A 14,554-nucleotide genomic window follows, 5' to 3' on the forward strand; every position below is an offset into this window, starting at 1 on the left:
CAAACAATAGTTAACATTGTAGGTATGTATAGATGACAGCACATCTAGCTGAAGACTATGGCATCTTATACAGGTAATAGGGGCGATTTTTCAATGAAACTTATAATCTGATGTGCTGTAAACTGTACTACATCATCGTCATTGAAAATTAAACTAAAGGCGTCTTTTATACTTCAAAGTTCACATAATAAAACATAAAATATAGCAATTATAGTTATTTGAGGAGTACCTACGCGTATTCAATGCAAACTCTACTTTTCTACCAATATTTTATTCGTAAGTTTTCCAGGAAAAATCTCTTTTCTGCCAGTCCTAAAATCGTAGGTTTTCATGTTTGGCTGAAGAACCGTGAAAAAGTTAAGTGCTTAAGAACTCGCCGACAGTTTTTATCGGGTTTTTTTATCAAATAATTTACAAGCAGTCTTACTTAATCGATACGGATCGCAATGTTTTTATAAACGCCGCACCTGCCGATACCTTCAAAAAAGGCTTAATTATCATTTAATATAATCCTTATAAGATTATCAACATTATAACATATTATGTTACTAACGGTAGAGTATATTTAATTTTGTAAGTTAATATTTCTGCAACATCACTAGAAGGTAATAAAATTGATCGTACAACAAAGTTTTCTTTTATTTACAAAAATATCTTAAATTCTAATTGGCTTATCATTGGGCAATTGGTAACAAAAATAAGTTACTACATATTACTATAATTTTTGAGTTGAAATAATCCGAAACACGTTTTTATTCGATAATTGTAATATAAACTAGAGTGCTCTTATAAATTATTTGAGCAATAATACCAAATTCATTTTCAAATATCACTCATACATCGCACAAGCAACTTCACAACATAAAATTTCAATTATTCCTACTACCTAACTACCATAAATTACTAACAATAAACTTACTTATGGATTCCAAAATGGCAGCTTATCTATACGGCCTAAATAATCGTCGATCATTCGGTACGCTTTATTACCCTGCTTAAGTATCAATAATTTGATAAAAATACAAGTAATTCAAAAATTTCAATATCACATCATCTAGCAATTTTCATATGCAAAATATCTTAGAAGTAATACTACGTAATCCAACTAACTGTATTATGCAAAGTATGTAAACGATAACGTCAGAAAAATACTTTCTCGTCTCTTTCCCAGGGATTAAACAGTTTTCTTAACTCAATTTATAGAATCTTAGTCCGTTTAAGTTGACTAATCTTCTATTATTATGTCTAACTTAAAACTCCTTTAATATGTGTATAAATTATCCACCTATTGAAGTAACCTTTGGCATTTACAACACAAAATACACTCATACACCTTAATGTTTTCAACAGCATCACAGCAGCCCTTATAAAATAGGGGTAAAATGGCCTATGAGTAATTTCATTGGACTATCACTATCGAAATTACTTTTCTTGTTAAAAGAGCTTTCCCTTTTCTCAAAGACCGCTGTATTTGATACGAATCATCAATAGTGGCAGATCGGACAACCTTTTACGTGGTAGAATATTATACCTCATGTACCAATGTTTACGAGGACTTCTTATCGTCTTTCAGAGGTAGAGTTTCGTCGTCGTAGTGAATCTTCCCTATCAGAACGGGCTCAGCGCCTTTATCTTCATGATTAAGGTCATCTTCGTCGACGTAAGGCATGTCTCTCTTCTGCAACTCCTCAGCCAGGCCCACGAACAGTTGTCTATGGATTGAGAGGGATAATTAACTCATATATCTTGTTTTCAGATCAAAAAAATAAGTTAGTACGCACCCAGATGGAGTAAAATGAAATTGGCTAAAGCTAATTCCTTGATACGCAAAACAGAAAACTTCAATCTTAACCCCAAACAAATAATGTAGTTAGTTTCAAAGTAAACAAAATCAAAATATTTATTCAGTATATCCTCTCCAGGGCATTTTTACACGTCCCAAATATAACTTTCTCAACCACCACTTTGGAACAACATATGGGCTGGTGCTAAGAAGAAGTGGCGAAGATACAAATATCAGCAAGAAAGGTCAAAATAGAAATCCTAGAAGTTCCAAATACTTACTGGAAGACTATACTGCTCATGTTCTTCGCCAGATAGTAAAGGAACAGCCAGTCCCCGAACTGACAGCCATTGACGACTCTGATGACGTTGTACGGGTCGAACTTGCCGTTCGTCGCTTGGCGGAACATCATCTCGTTGAACTTCAAGGACCGTCGGTAGAAAAAGTAAGAAGCCGCTCGCCAGATGACAGCTGAGAAACAGTATATAAAATTTATTGAACTATACTTACGAGCAAAAGTATGGAATCACCCTCTTGTGTTTTGTTCCCAACGATCTGAAGAACTCAATGACTATTTATGCATCTATGGTATCAATTTAAAGTTTGTAATGTAACTTACCTACCTTGCTAACCTTTAAACTGGTACCATTTTTAATTAAATCTTTATAGTCGTTTAGCTACAAAGATTACTCAAAACGAATGGGGTGATTCCATACTTTTGCTCGCGAGTGTAGTTATGTAAAGGTCGCGGGAAGAGCCTGGATGCGGGCAGCGCAGGACCGTGCATTGTGGGAAACCTTGGAGGAGGCCTTTGTCCAGCAGTGGACGTCATTTGGCTGAAACGAACGAACGAGGTGCCTTCCCAACCCGTCTGGCCAGCGTGAGGAGTGCAGGCCAAATTCTCAATTTGCTTTTGGTAAATTAGAGAGGGTTGTGCTCCTGCAGTGAAGACTAAATGACCTTATGATGATGATGAGTTATTTAGGTATATCAAGGATTTAAAGTTGATTCATATAAAGACATTAGAATGGTGATGCAAACATGGTTTGGGACATTATAAATTTTAATTTTAATTATGATTTTCAAGTTATTTATAATTTTCAAATTAGTTTGAGATGCGACTCTTAACGCAAAAATTAAATAACTATGGTTTGGGACTACTCGTAGTATTGGAAGTGCAACCACTTCCTCTTGATTCAAATCAAAAATTATAACCTAACATAAAAACTAGAATGGCTTCTTCAAAAAATCGAAAATATCCTTTTCTTATTGAACATCTGAAAAATGTAATGATCACAATCGAGCAATTCCAGTACAAACAGTAACCACATCAAAACTCACCTAGCACAGACACAATGAAGAGGAACAGGAGCCAAAACCAGAGCACCGTGTAGATCTTTTCATGAATGATGTTGAGCGCCATCACGCACAGCGCGTCGTGCTGCTGGATGGAGCCGCTCGGACCGTACTTGTGGAAGATGCACTTCGTCACCTGCACCAAAAAAAGGTTGGATATCATCCTCTTTTGTTTCTTTAATGACAGCTACTGGCCAGGGAAACATAGCTGTGATCGGGACTTTTCTGGACTTCTAGTCAAAATAGTATGGAAATCCATTCAACTTGTTTTATGACCATTTTAGGAACAGTAAATAAACACCTTTACTTGATGAACTTCTATTTTCGTTAGTGGCCAAGTTTTATTATTTCGTTAGTAACTAATTCGTATGAACGTTTAAAGCAACAGAATAGTGTTAACTTATACTTTTCACAGGCTGCATATCAAGCTAAAATTAAATATTGTAGCATCTTATGTACCTCTTCATTTAATTACAACAATAGGGTCGATATTGTTAAAAAATTTAGTTAATGCTGTACTGTACTTAATACCGTAGAATAGTCAAACCTTAGGGAATACAGTCTCCAACGGGTCAGCAATGTCGTCCCACCGCTTGAACTGCAGCACCCTAGGCCCGAGGTCCATGAAGTGCCCGTTGAGGAACACGTTGATGATCCAGATCTGGAACATGACGTGCAGCATGTTGGTGATCTCCATCGCCACCAGCCACGTGGACCAGGTGCGGGTTATCCTCAATCTGAAAATGTTTGCTTTTCAGAACTTCGTATTTTTTGACAGTTATAATGCCATCCGCACTCAAAAACTCAACTCCACGAGTGCACAAGAAAGGCTGCAATGCGGGAGGAATGGCGACGGATTGTGAAACTTGCTACCAATCGAGGTGTGACGATCACGACGAAGAAGAAGAAGATAATGTCATCACAAATTCTGCATGGCTTCTGATAGCAAATTACTCTGTTCAATGCTGGACAATCTGGATACAAAGCCTAAGCACCATCTCCTTCTTAACATTTAACTATTGCCAGCTATCTTCTTGAAGTCATCGGTCCATCGAGCAGAGGAGAAGACGCACTACGTTTGCCGAGACGAAGTCTTCAGGAATGTGACCCGAAAGATGTCAAAGAAGTTCTAGAAGTTTCTGTACATATATTGGGTATTGAAGACACATGAACTCTATAACGCGAACGTTATAACGGGTCACATTTTACACTCACCTCAGTAAAATATCTTTCCTAATCACGTTGATTTTGTTGTCAAGTGTAGCCTTTGATGGCACAGTCTGTCCTTGCACAGTGATGTCCGACTCTTGCTCAAGAGCCAAAGCTGCAAACTGCAGTCCATCTACTAGAGCCTTTATTCGTCCACCTGTTAAGAAACAAAGATGGATTTTTTAACATAATTAATTATGCACTATTCATTTTCCTGTATTAAATTGAAAAGTTATCTCCATTTTTGTTTATTTAATTGGCTCTCATTTGATAAGTACTGTAACACAGAGACTGACAGATGATCATTGTTATCTTTATTGCGAGTGCATAACCTTAATGCATGCTATGGCCGGGTTATCTGCATTATTGCAAGCCAACAACCAGATAAGATAAATGCCTTTAAACTACAGTACACATTTGTAAAATTTTGAAGTGGCTCTATATTTTTAAATATTTATTTTAAATCTACCTACACAACCAGTAGAGTTAGCTTTAATATGTGTAGTACTCTAGTGGTTTTATATAGCGTGTATACCTTCTAAGATTCAAATCCAAGTCAAGAGAGTCTTAATGCTGGGCAGGCTTCTTTACATCGAATTGGCAACTAATAATTTTCACTAATAATCAAAACAAGGTTTTACTCGTTTTAAGTCTATATGAAAAAAGACGAACCTTCCTTCTTCTTCCAAATATAATGCGGCATGTAGAAGCATATCGACTGGATGAACAGGACGAACGGGACCCACTGGTAGTAGGTGTGGTGCAGGATCTTATCGTCGCCTGACATGGGCCCCACTCCTGGGTGTGGAAGGAACCCAGACTGCAGCAGGCTCTCGTTGTAATGCCGCACCTGGTGTTATAGAAGAGTTACAGCTGTGTATGTAAAGGCAATGTCTTAATACAACAGTATGGGTGTCGGACTGGCCGACTCGAAATCCGAATGTGCATGTGGCTTGTGTGATCCTTGCTTTAATCTTAACAAAAATCGAGGAAGGTTTAGTTAAAATACGCTGGTTCGGACCGCGTCCGTTGGACTATTATGATGAACCTACACCTAACAAACGCACGGAAAACGCAGCGTGGGAACGCACCTTCAAGGTGGACCGCCGACATCGTAAAGGTAGCGGGGAAGCGCTGGACGCAGGCCGCTACCAATCGATCTACATGGAAAGCATTGGGGGAGGCCTATGTTCAGCAGTGGATGTCCTATGGCTGAAATGATGATAATGATGATGATGACACCTAACAAAGGCCTATTTATTTGACGTAACATAATTTTCTAAAGAACACGCACTTAGCGCACAAACTGCAGCAGATTCTAGTTGTAATGCCGCACCTAAATAGCCAAGACAGTTACCTACCCATATTAGTTGCCACTATAGAGGCTATAGCTTTATAGGGGGCATAATTAAGTGGCTTATGGACTGCAAACGGCTCTTGTTACTTTTCACACTCCTCAAAACGTTCAATCGAGGATTAATTTCTCATTTCTCTCTTTCTCCATTTAACTTTTAGCGCTTTTAAATTATAATACTAGTTACTTTCGTAATTTAGTGAATTTGGTGTTAATAAATAAGGAAACAAACATTTATCAATCCGGGTGCACGATTACGTTGTGATAATTATGACATTAATTAATACCGTTAAATATTAAATTAATGTTGCAATATTTATATAAATAATATAATTAACTGATAATACTCAGACTGACTGTTAATTTCAAAATGATTTATGCAGTGTGGTGAAACCACAATAATAGGCAATTGTAATTAATTTTTATTTCAAGAAACACTACTTTTATTCATAGGTGATTTTCGTAGCAACTAACACTTAATGTATATGTCAGTTTAATATTAAATCTGTTTTATTTTTATTTATAAAAACATTTATGCCCGTTTTCACCATCATTCCCTAATTTTTAAGTGACCCCTGTGAATACAAAATTCCTGTTATGTGTTACTATAGGGGTCACTTCAAAATTAGGGATTGATGGTGAAAATGGGCATTAGACTATTAAGGGCGCCTTCAAATTAGAGTGGCGCTACAATTGCGCTTGAAAAATTGTAAGAAAACTAGCAGTGGGCAGAAAACGCACCACAGTGACACCAATATATCGCTTCCTCACGCCTCTAAGTTACACTATTAGTACTCGTAAGAACACTTACAATCGTAAACGTAGCCATGAAGAAGCAGTACGTCTGTATTACGTTTGGCGGCACTCCCTGGTCTGACAGACACCTGATGTGGTCCCCAAAGTACTCCCTGGCGCAGACCAGGATGACGAAGGCGAGTAGCATGGTGACCGTCATCTGGTAATGCAGCTTGAACGCGAAGTTCTCGATGATCGGCTTCTTGTAGCTGAACCTCATTCGAGGCGTCAGCGTGTTGAAGGTCGCCACCAACATCTTGCGGCCGCCACTAAAACAAGTATAAGTTTAGGCTGGGTTGCAAAATCTTACTTTAACAAACGTCAAAAGTCTGTCACATTCCATACAAAAAACACTGGTTTTGGTTAAAAATATACTCAATCGAAGATCATCACTTAGATCGTGATTAAAGGAGCTTTCAACTAAGATGGCCACAGAAAATTGTATGAGAACTGGGTTAGAAGAATTAAAATGACAATCACCAAGAATTAAATGCGGTCTTGCAAATACACGACTGACGTTCTGATCAAAATTTCTAATTTGAAAGAGTCCTGAGAATCGATTCAAAGTCAACTGTAGATTAAGTCCTTTGATTGCTCTAAGTATTATAGATCACAAATAAAACCCAACCAATGAATGAACTTTGAATTAGTCAATAGTCCTCTTGAAATAAATATTTGCTTACTGGTAGATAATTAGCTCTTGTAGGTAGGTACTTTCAACTTATCTTGTCAGCTATGAGATGCATTCTACCAATTCTACGAACTCTACATGATATAAAATCCTTCAATACTCGGGGGAGAAGTGAAATTAACTTCATCAATCAATTCAATGAGATTTTTGCTCCATAGAGAGGAAGAGAGAATACTCTATCCTCCTCTCCATTGAGAGAATACTCTACGTTGTCATTCTTTACAATATACAAATTTATTCCACTTTGATCACCTGGATTTGATCAACTAGGTGATCAAAGTGGACTCCAGGCAACACTTTGGTGTTCTTTGATCACCCATGGATAAAATCACCTAAGTGATCAATGTGGACTTTTATCCATGGGTTATCAAAAGACACCAAAATGTCGGCTGGAGTCCACTTTGATCATCTTAGCGATATTATATTGTTTTAAACTTTCATGGTCACTATCATAATTATTATTATGTCTGCCCATAACATCTCACCCGCAAGTTTTCCTCAGTTACTCCGTGACCATGGTGCTTGCAACAGTGCCGAAATATCGGAAACTAAAAATTAAGGTACATGGTAGCAATCCCGTAAGTAATAATAATTATCTGAGCGATCAAATCCAGGTGACTTTAATCACTACAAAATTTTGCTGGAATAGCACAAAATTTCGCATAATTCTATTATCAGTGTACAATTCATCGTAGATCTTACCCAGATATAAGTCCTACCTACCCACAGTGATACCAGTAAGATCAAAGTCTCGATATGACCTGATAAAGTACTTAAGATATCCATCGATGGATATTAAACTTCGATAATTTATTGATCGAGAATGTGATATTGAATTAGAATTAAGCGGACGTTCATAAAAGGAAAAGGTTTCGCAATGAAATATTATTTAATTCATTATTACAGTGGGCCACAGTTCCAGCTACCCATTTCCGTTTTTTCTCTCGCTTTCATCAAATGGGGATTCTCCAATGACATTTTACCAACTCATAGCAAATCTTTTTATCAATTCAATGCAACTGAAAATTTTCTTTTTTTTTTTTTAATATGGGAAGTATTGAATTAAGTCGCTTTCAAACTAGTTATTGTATTATTATTTCATTAAATTACTTGTATGGCGTAAGAATATAAATCTATTAAATGAACAAACTGATATAATTAATTAAACAAACACTCTCTGTTAACGCTAGCTACAGTAAGTTATTGAATAGCAAGTAGATAACATTAAAACCCTATATTAATGCACATAGTAACGATAATAATAAATGAATAATAAGCTCTACATTATCAAAAATAGAGTTAATCGTTTTAATTTAACCGTAATCGAAGTATGTACAAATTACCTTTTTTTGTCGGGAAAAAATGAATGAAATTGCATAGGTACCTACCCTGCAGGATAGGTTATGTGGGGCTCATAAAGTCAAAAGGACAAGGCATACCCACTAAATAAAACGACCGCGGTGCTCACATCATTTTTAGGGGAAAACTCAGGATGAAATAATTTAGACAGTGAACTTTAGCTAAAAGCTTTGCAAGTTTAAATAGTAAGTTAGGACTCTTGCGTACAGTTGGTGCCATAAGCAAAAATACTATGACCACTACAAGGATTTCTGATCCAAAAATTGCGGTAAAACAATATCAGAAAAGCTTTTAAACAGAAGATTTAAAAAGTTTTGTCTATGAAAAATACTTCAAAACTAAGGTAGCAAAACTTTCATATTTTTCACTGAAAATGCATTAACTAAATTTATTTAACGCGATAATAATCCACATACTTAACACAAATGATTTTGTAAAATACACAGATTTAAAAATTCGAATCCAGTTTTGTCGACATTATTTATACACATTAATCTTATTTCATTCATAACCCCAATCAATTGACAAAACAAACATAGATAAATAATCACACTGCACAAATTCAAGTAATTCACCTCACAAAAACCAATATTTTGACCTAATTTGAACCAAAAAGCAGTTAAAATCCACTCACCTACGTCTTTTACGAGAAAAAGGAACTTGTCTATGCACAAAACCTAAAAAACTATTGTCGATTGATGGCCAAATATTACACTGGCGTGAAGACTGCGCGTGAGCAAGCCTGCTGCTATCAAGTGATAAGATATGAGTTAAAAACGATAAAGCGACTCAGCTTTATTGTTTCACACTTGACGTGATGTGATAGACGAGTGGTCAAATAGACGGGGGTATGCTAAGGCTCTTGCGATAAGGATTGGCTGAATCAGGCTGTATTTGTAATTGTTTTGTAGCATTCGGTTGCTGCATTCTACTTAATAATTAATAGTTGTTGTAAACTCTAATAAAGTATTGGGTTCCCCAGCTTGAAGTCGAACGCGGAACTTTTGGATAAGAATCCCACTAAGCAACCCTCTAACAAGTACACGTGGTCTATACGGAGGCATACAAGATAATAATATTAAAAATACATCCGACAAAAAAAAAATAAGAATATTTTTTTCTAAGCATTTTTCCCTCTGACGCAAAACATTTTTTAGCTCGCTTTTCCCGATTTCCTTATTGATTTCTTGAAAAATTAGATTCCCAATACAAACTTCACTTCATCCCTTTATTCAGACCCTGAAAAAGAAATTGCGGCAAAGGCAAGTCCTATGTCCTTTTCCCAGTTTCCGCACAATGGGTTCCATATTATGTTTTAGAATACACGTATAGGATTTCGTAACACATACCAAGTGGCATAAATATTACAAAATATTAAATCTGATCAAATCCATTAATCACGTAGTAATCCAGTTTTAATCCATGGGGATTTAACTGGCAAGCGTGATTTGATATAAAAGCGATCAATACAAATTAGGCAGATATTTTACAAAAAATAATAAACAATAAATTAGAATCTTGTATAATTGCTTAATAATGTTAAAAATAACGGTAACATGTCCTTATTTATTATGTTACATTGAAAGTACTTACCAAATAAAGCTTATTCTCGTAAAAATAATGCATTGAGCTTAATTGCGAAATGTAAAAGCTTGTTGAACATATGGCTTTTTATATTCATTCAGGTAAATAACTTTAAGCCTTAATACACTTTTATGTAGACTTTATTTATAAATGTCAAATTAAATTAATAAAGGTTGATACGTGCACAATATGAATACGCTAACGATATCGTGAAACTATGACATACTTATTAGTATTTGTTTTGTAAATATACAAATTATATGCCTCTACATTTCAAATTAAGTACAGGCAATTAAACTGCTGGTTTAACTAGCCTCCATCATAGTAAGCTTATGTAGGTTATCGCTGTTATCAGAAAAACATTTCTTATCGTCAAGAAATAGCTCTTGGAACGGATCGACTTACATACTGGAGGTACTGCAGGTACCTTAATTATGCAACTTGGTTCTAGCAGTACAATATGCTAAATGTAATTTATATTTAGGGCCATCGATAAAGTCGAAGTCAAAATTTCTTTATTTGTTTAGACTAATAAATAGTTCTTACAAATCGTCATTTTGCTCTTAAGGAGCCTCTACATGTCTCATAATCTTTTTACCCTACCAGCGCTTCGAGACCAACATTTGGCAAGTGCTGAGAAGAAGCGCCGCAACAAACTCAGTCACCACTGTCTGCCGGTTAATATAAATAAATAGAAATAGCAGTAGTAGGTACATTCGATTCAGGAGCAGTTCACTGATACTGCTTTGCATCATTTCATCATCATCATCATTATCATTTCAGCCACAGGACGTCCACTGCTGAATATAGGCTTCCCCCAATAACTTCCACAACGCACGGTTGGTAGCACCTGCATCCAACGCCTTCCTGCTACCCTTATCAGGTCGTTCGTCCACCTTGTGGGTGGACGTCCCACGCTGCGTTTTCCGGTACGTGGCCTCCACTCTAGAATCGAAGATCAACCTTATGGAGGCTCAACAACATGTTTGTTTATAAAATTAAAATAAAATTTCATATTTTTTTTACGAAATTCTAACTTTTGGGAAGTTACGTTCAGGCGAGCTCGTTTGGCTACGGATATTTTTCATATTTACTAGAGTGGAGGCCACGTACCGGAAAACGTAGGGTGGGACGTCCACCCACAAGGTGGACTGACGATCTCATTGGCGATGTGGAAATCATTGGGGGAGGCCTATGTTCAGCAGTGGACGTCCTGTGACTGAAATGATGATGATGATGATAGTTGGTGTTTTACTTTTGTCGTGTGGGTTGCAACGACTATGCTCACAAACTATAAGTTTAGTAAGTTATTAGTACTATAAAGCTTTTTTAGTTTAGCTTCGGCAAACTTAAGACCAAGACCAGTTTTCATTTAAATTCTAATATTTTATCAAAAGCATTCTAGACATCAATCGTGCTGATAGTCAAGTAAGAGACTTTTCGATCATAATCAAAACAACATTTACGTGACAATGGTTAAAAAAATATTAGCAAAAGATATCCATTAGTATTATACTAAGGCTAGGCTAAGTTTTTATAGAGAAATACATTTGTTTTATTTATGTTACGTCATGTCATACCTACAATTTCGGTGTCTCCCGCGGTGTCTACACTAAGGCTGGGTTGCAACATCATATTTTAACTTTGACAAACTGTCAAACTCCATACAAAAAGCACCGGTTATCGTCATAGTTACCGTTAAAGTTAGGTGGTGCAACTCAGCCTAAGTAGAACAAATAGAGTAGGCGCACACCGTTGATTTTTCGTCGGCCGATAATTTAGTCGGGCAGTTGATCAGTATGGGCATGTATGGGAGTGCGCACACTACGCCGATTCGATTTGGCCGATTCTTCATACAAATTAAAATCGGGCACAACTATCCGCCAACTAAAAATCAACGGTGTGCGCCTACTCTTATCCTATAAGTATGTCGATGTGTGCAAATTATGTCATTTATGTAGTCATAGAGTAATCAGTAGTACCTATTATCCTCAATAAAACGGATTTTTGTCAATCACAACTTTATCAACTCAGTCAGACTTCTTCAAACAATACCCGATGATTTAAACGAGGAAATTAACATATGATTAACAGCTCGTTTCTCGTTAATGTTTGTGACAACTATGACATACATGACATGAGTAACGACACGTCACGGCTATTAATAGGCTTTATCAGAGTATTTCAGTAATGATAATCTCAGTCTAAGATCTTAAAGGCACGATATTGTATGTTATGCATCTGTATTTGTGCAATAATTCTTATCTATTTTTATAAAAGAACTAGCTTTTGCCCGCGGCTTCACTCGCGTGAAATTTAGTTTGTCAAAGATCGTCATAAATTATAGCCTATATGTTATTCTGGGTTATAGACAATAATACTGTAAAGTTTCATCAAAATCCGTTCAGTAGTTTTTTCGTGAAAGAGTAACAAACATCCAGACATCCACACAAACTTTCGCGTTTATAATATTAGTAGGAGTCATACCCGACTTATTTTATTTTAAACTAGCTAAAGCTAACCAGTAGGCCTAGGATGCGCACCGCGATAAGCTTTTATCGCGCCATTTCATCTATTTTACGCCCCATACGATAAGATTTTATCACGGCGCGCATCCTAGCCTGGCATGTATCGTACCCCCTATGTATAATGGTAGGATTCTAATAGTGAAAGAATTTTTCAAATCGGTCCAGTAGTTTCGGAGCCTATTCAATACAAACAAACAATCAAATATGTCATCCTTATAATATTAGTGTAGATAGAGTGCAATAAAAATGTGTCATAGTAATAGCGATATTGTATGCTTTATAAACGATATTAATTATTACTGTAATATGGGACTTATTTGACTCTTTAATTCTTAAATTATATTGCAGTATTTGAAATTCAAGCTCCATAACGAATCTAAGACAGAAACACACATGATAGATTTTATTAAATAAGTTATTATTTGTTTTTATCGTAGAATTATCATTGCCTATTAATGAAATCTGTCTGTGGATCAATTCTTTAGCCTTCTAATACCTACTTAACATAAATAACTGTACATAAGCTTCTGTTTTCAAACTATTATTTGGAATCTGAATAAGTATACAATATGCCAATAATCCAAAGCCAAATAATTGTTAAATACCTAACTACATACTCGTACTTAGTTTATCAAAACAACGCAAACTTCAGTTTATTATTATAACTTTTGGGGTTTGCTTCCAATATTATGCCGAGGATCATACAGTATTATTAATAAGTGAGCTAATAATATTAAATAACGTAACTGCGTTACCACTGGACAAACTCACAAATTTATCACTTCAATAAAATATATTCACGAAAGAAATACTTATAACCAGGTTTTCTAAAGATATTGACTTACTTGACTTATGGTCCTATGTCCCCTAGGTGGGGCAGAGGGCGTCCACAACAGTCCTCCATCTCGTTCGGTCTTGAGCTTCTCGCTTGATCTCGCTCCAGGTCATGCCGATCTTCTTCGCTACAGTGCGCCGCCAATTTTGCCTGGGGCGACCACGTTTGCGTTTTCCTTGGGGATTCCAATCCAGAGCCTGCTTAGGGATATGATCGGGGTCCCTTCGGAGAGTGTGGCCAATCCAGTTCCACTTGCGGCGCTTGATCTGCTGGTCGATCGGAATTTCGTGGCAGCGTTCCAATAGCTCGACGTTGGAGATCTTCTCGGGCCAGTATATGCCGAGAATTCGGCGAAGGCAGCGGTTGATGAAGACCTGCAGCTGGTGCGAGATACCCTTGGTGACCTTCCACGTTTCATACCCATAGAGCAGAACGGATTTAACGTTGGACCCGAATATTTCCGTGACTGCCATATGGGGCGAAGTTGTGCGAAGGTAGCTCTGGCCTTGGCAATGCGCGAAGTGATGTTTTTAAAGATATTGCAACTGTTTTTTTATCTCTCTTTCTCCCTCTGCCTACTTTAAATTGCTATTGTGAAAGTCAGCGCCTGTTGAAGTCTTTACCTCTGGAAGTCTTTTTCTGGCTGTTGTATGGAACTTTAGACTTTATAAGGCCGCCCGTGACTTCGTACGCATTCCCGTTTTACCCCCTAAGGCGTGGAGTTTCGTAAAATCCTTTTTTAGCGGATGCCTACGTCATAACATCTACCTGCATGCCAAATTTCAGCCCGATCTGCCCAGTGGTTTGGGCTGTGCGTTAATAGATCACTATGTCAGTCAGTCAGTCACCTTTGAGTTAATACATTTAGATATTTTTTGTGTCCATTTCTCTTACAGCTCCATTGAACAACTTTTAGGATGAACCTCTTTTGTTTGCATTATAATTATAGTATCCCGTGTCTTAGAAATGATTTAAAATGAATCCCATAACAATTTCCGCGACCGACAGTAACCCAGAGTCCCAGACACAATAGTATAATATTTTTTTTATCCACAACGAG

At 36.7% G+C, this 14,554-nt stretch overlaps 1 protein-coding gene across 2 annotated transcripts; it reads right to left on the bottom strand.

Moving 5' to 3' along the window:
- Positions 1 to 718: 718 nt before the first annotated feature.
- On the bottom strand, positions 719 to 9,296 carry LOC135079389 (innexin inx7). 2 transcript variants are annotated; one of them, XM_063974045.1, is made up of 8 exons: positions 9,182 to 9,296; positions 6,514 to 6,766; positions 5,021 to 5,198; positions 4,355 to 4,505; positions 3,687 to 3,876; positions 3,125 to 3,275; positions 2,065 to 2,254; positions 719 to 1,712 (listed from the first exon to the last, which is right to left on the bottom strand). In XM_063974045.1, the coding sequence occupies exons 2-8, from the start codon at positions 6,751 to 6,753 to the stop codon at positions 1,547 to 1,549; spliced, it is 1,266 nt and encodes a 421-aa protein (XP_063830115.1). In that variant the 5' UTR covers positions 6,754 to 6,766; positions 9,182 to 9,296; the 3' UTR covers positions 719 to 1,546. The 2 variants fall into 2 exon arrangements, with proteins under 2 accessions (XP_063830115.1, XP_063830123.1); XM_063974053.1 differs by lacking the exon at positions 9,182 to 9,296.
- Positions 9,297 to 14,554: the final 5,258 nt, after the last annotated feature.

This window comes from Ostrinia nubilalis, chromosome 2, assembly GCF_963855985.1.
Source record: "Ostrinia nubilalis chromosome 2, ilOstNubi1.1, whole genome shotgun sequence".
NCBI classification, from domain to species: domain Eukaryota; kingdom Metazoa; phylum Arthropoda; class Insecta; order Lepidoptera; family Crambidae; genus Ostrinia; species Ostrinia nubilalis.

Excerpts from the sequence above, each read along its gene's own strand:
- LOC135079389 (XM_063974045.1), bottom strand. The coding sequence starts at position 6,753 with ATGTTGGTGGCGACCTTCAACACGCTGACGCCTCGAATGAGGTTCAGC. Across the intron at positions 5,199-6,513 it reads TCATGGCTACGTTTACGATT|GTGCGGCATTACAACGAGAG; the intron begins GTAAGTGTTCTT and ends CTATAACACCAG. Across the intron at positions 4,506-5,020 it reads TATTTGGAAGAAGAAGGAAG|GTGGACGAATAAAGGCTCTA; the intron begins GTTCGTCTTTTT and ends GTTTCTTAACAG.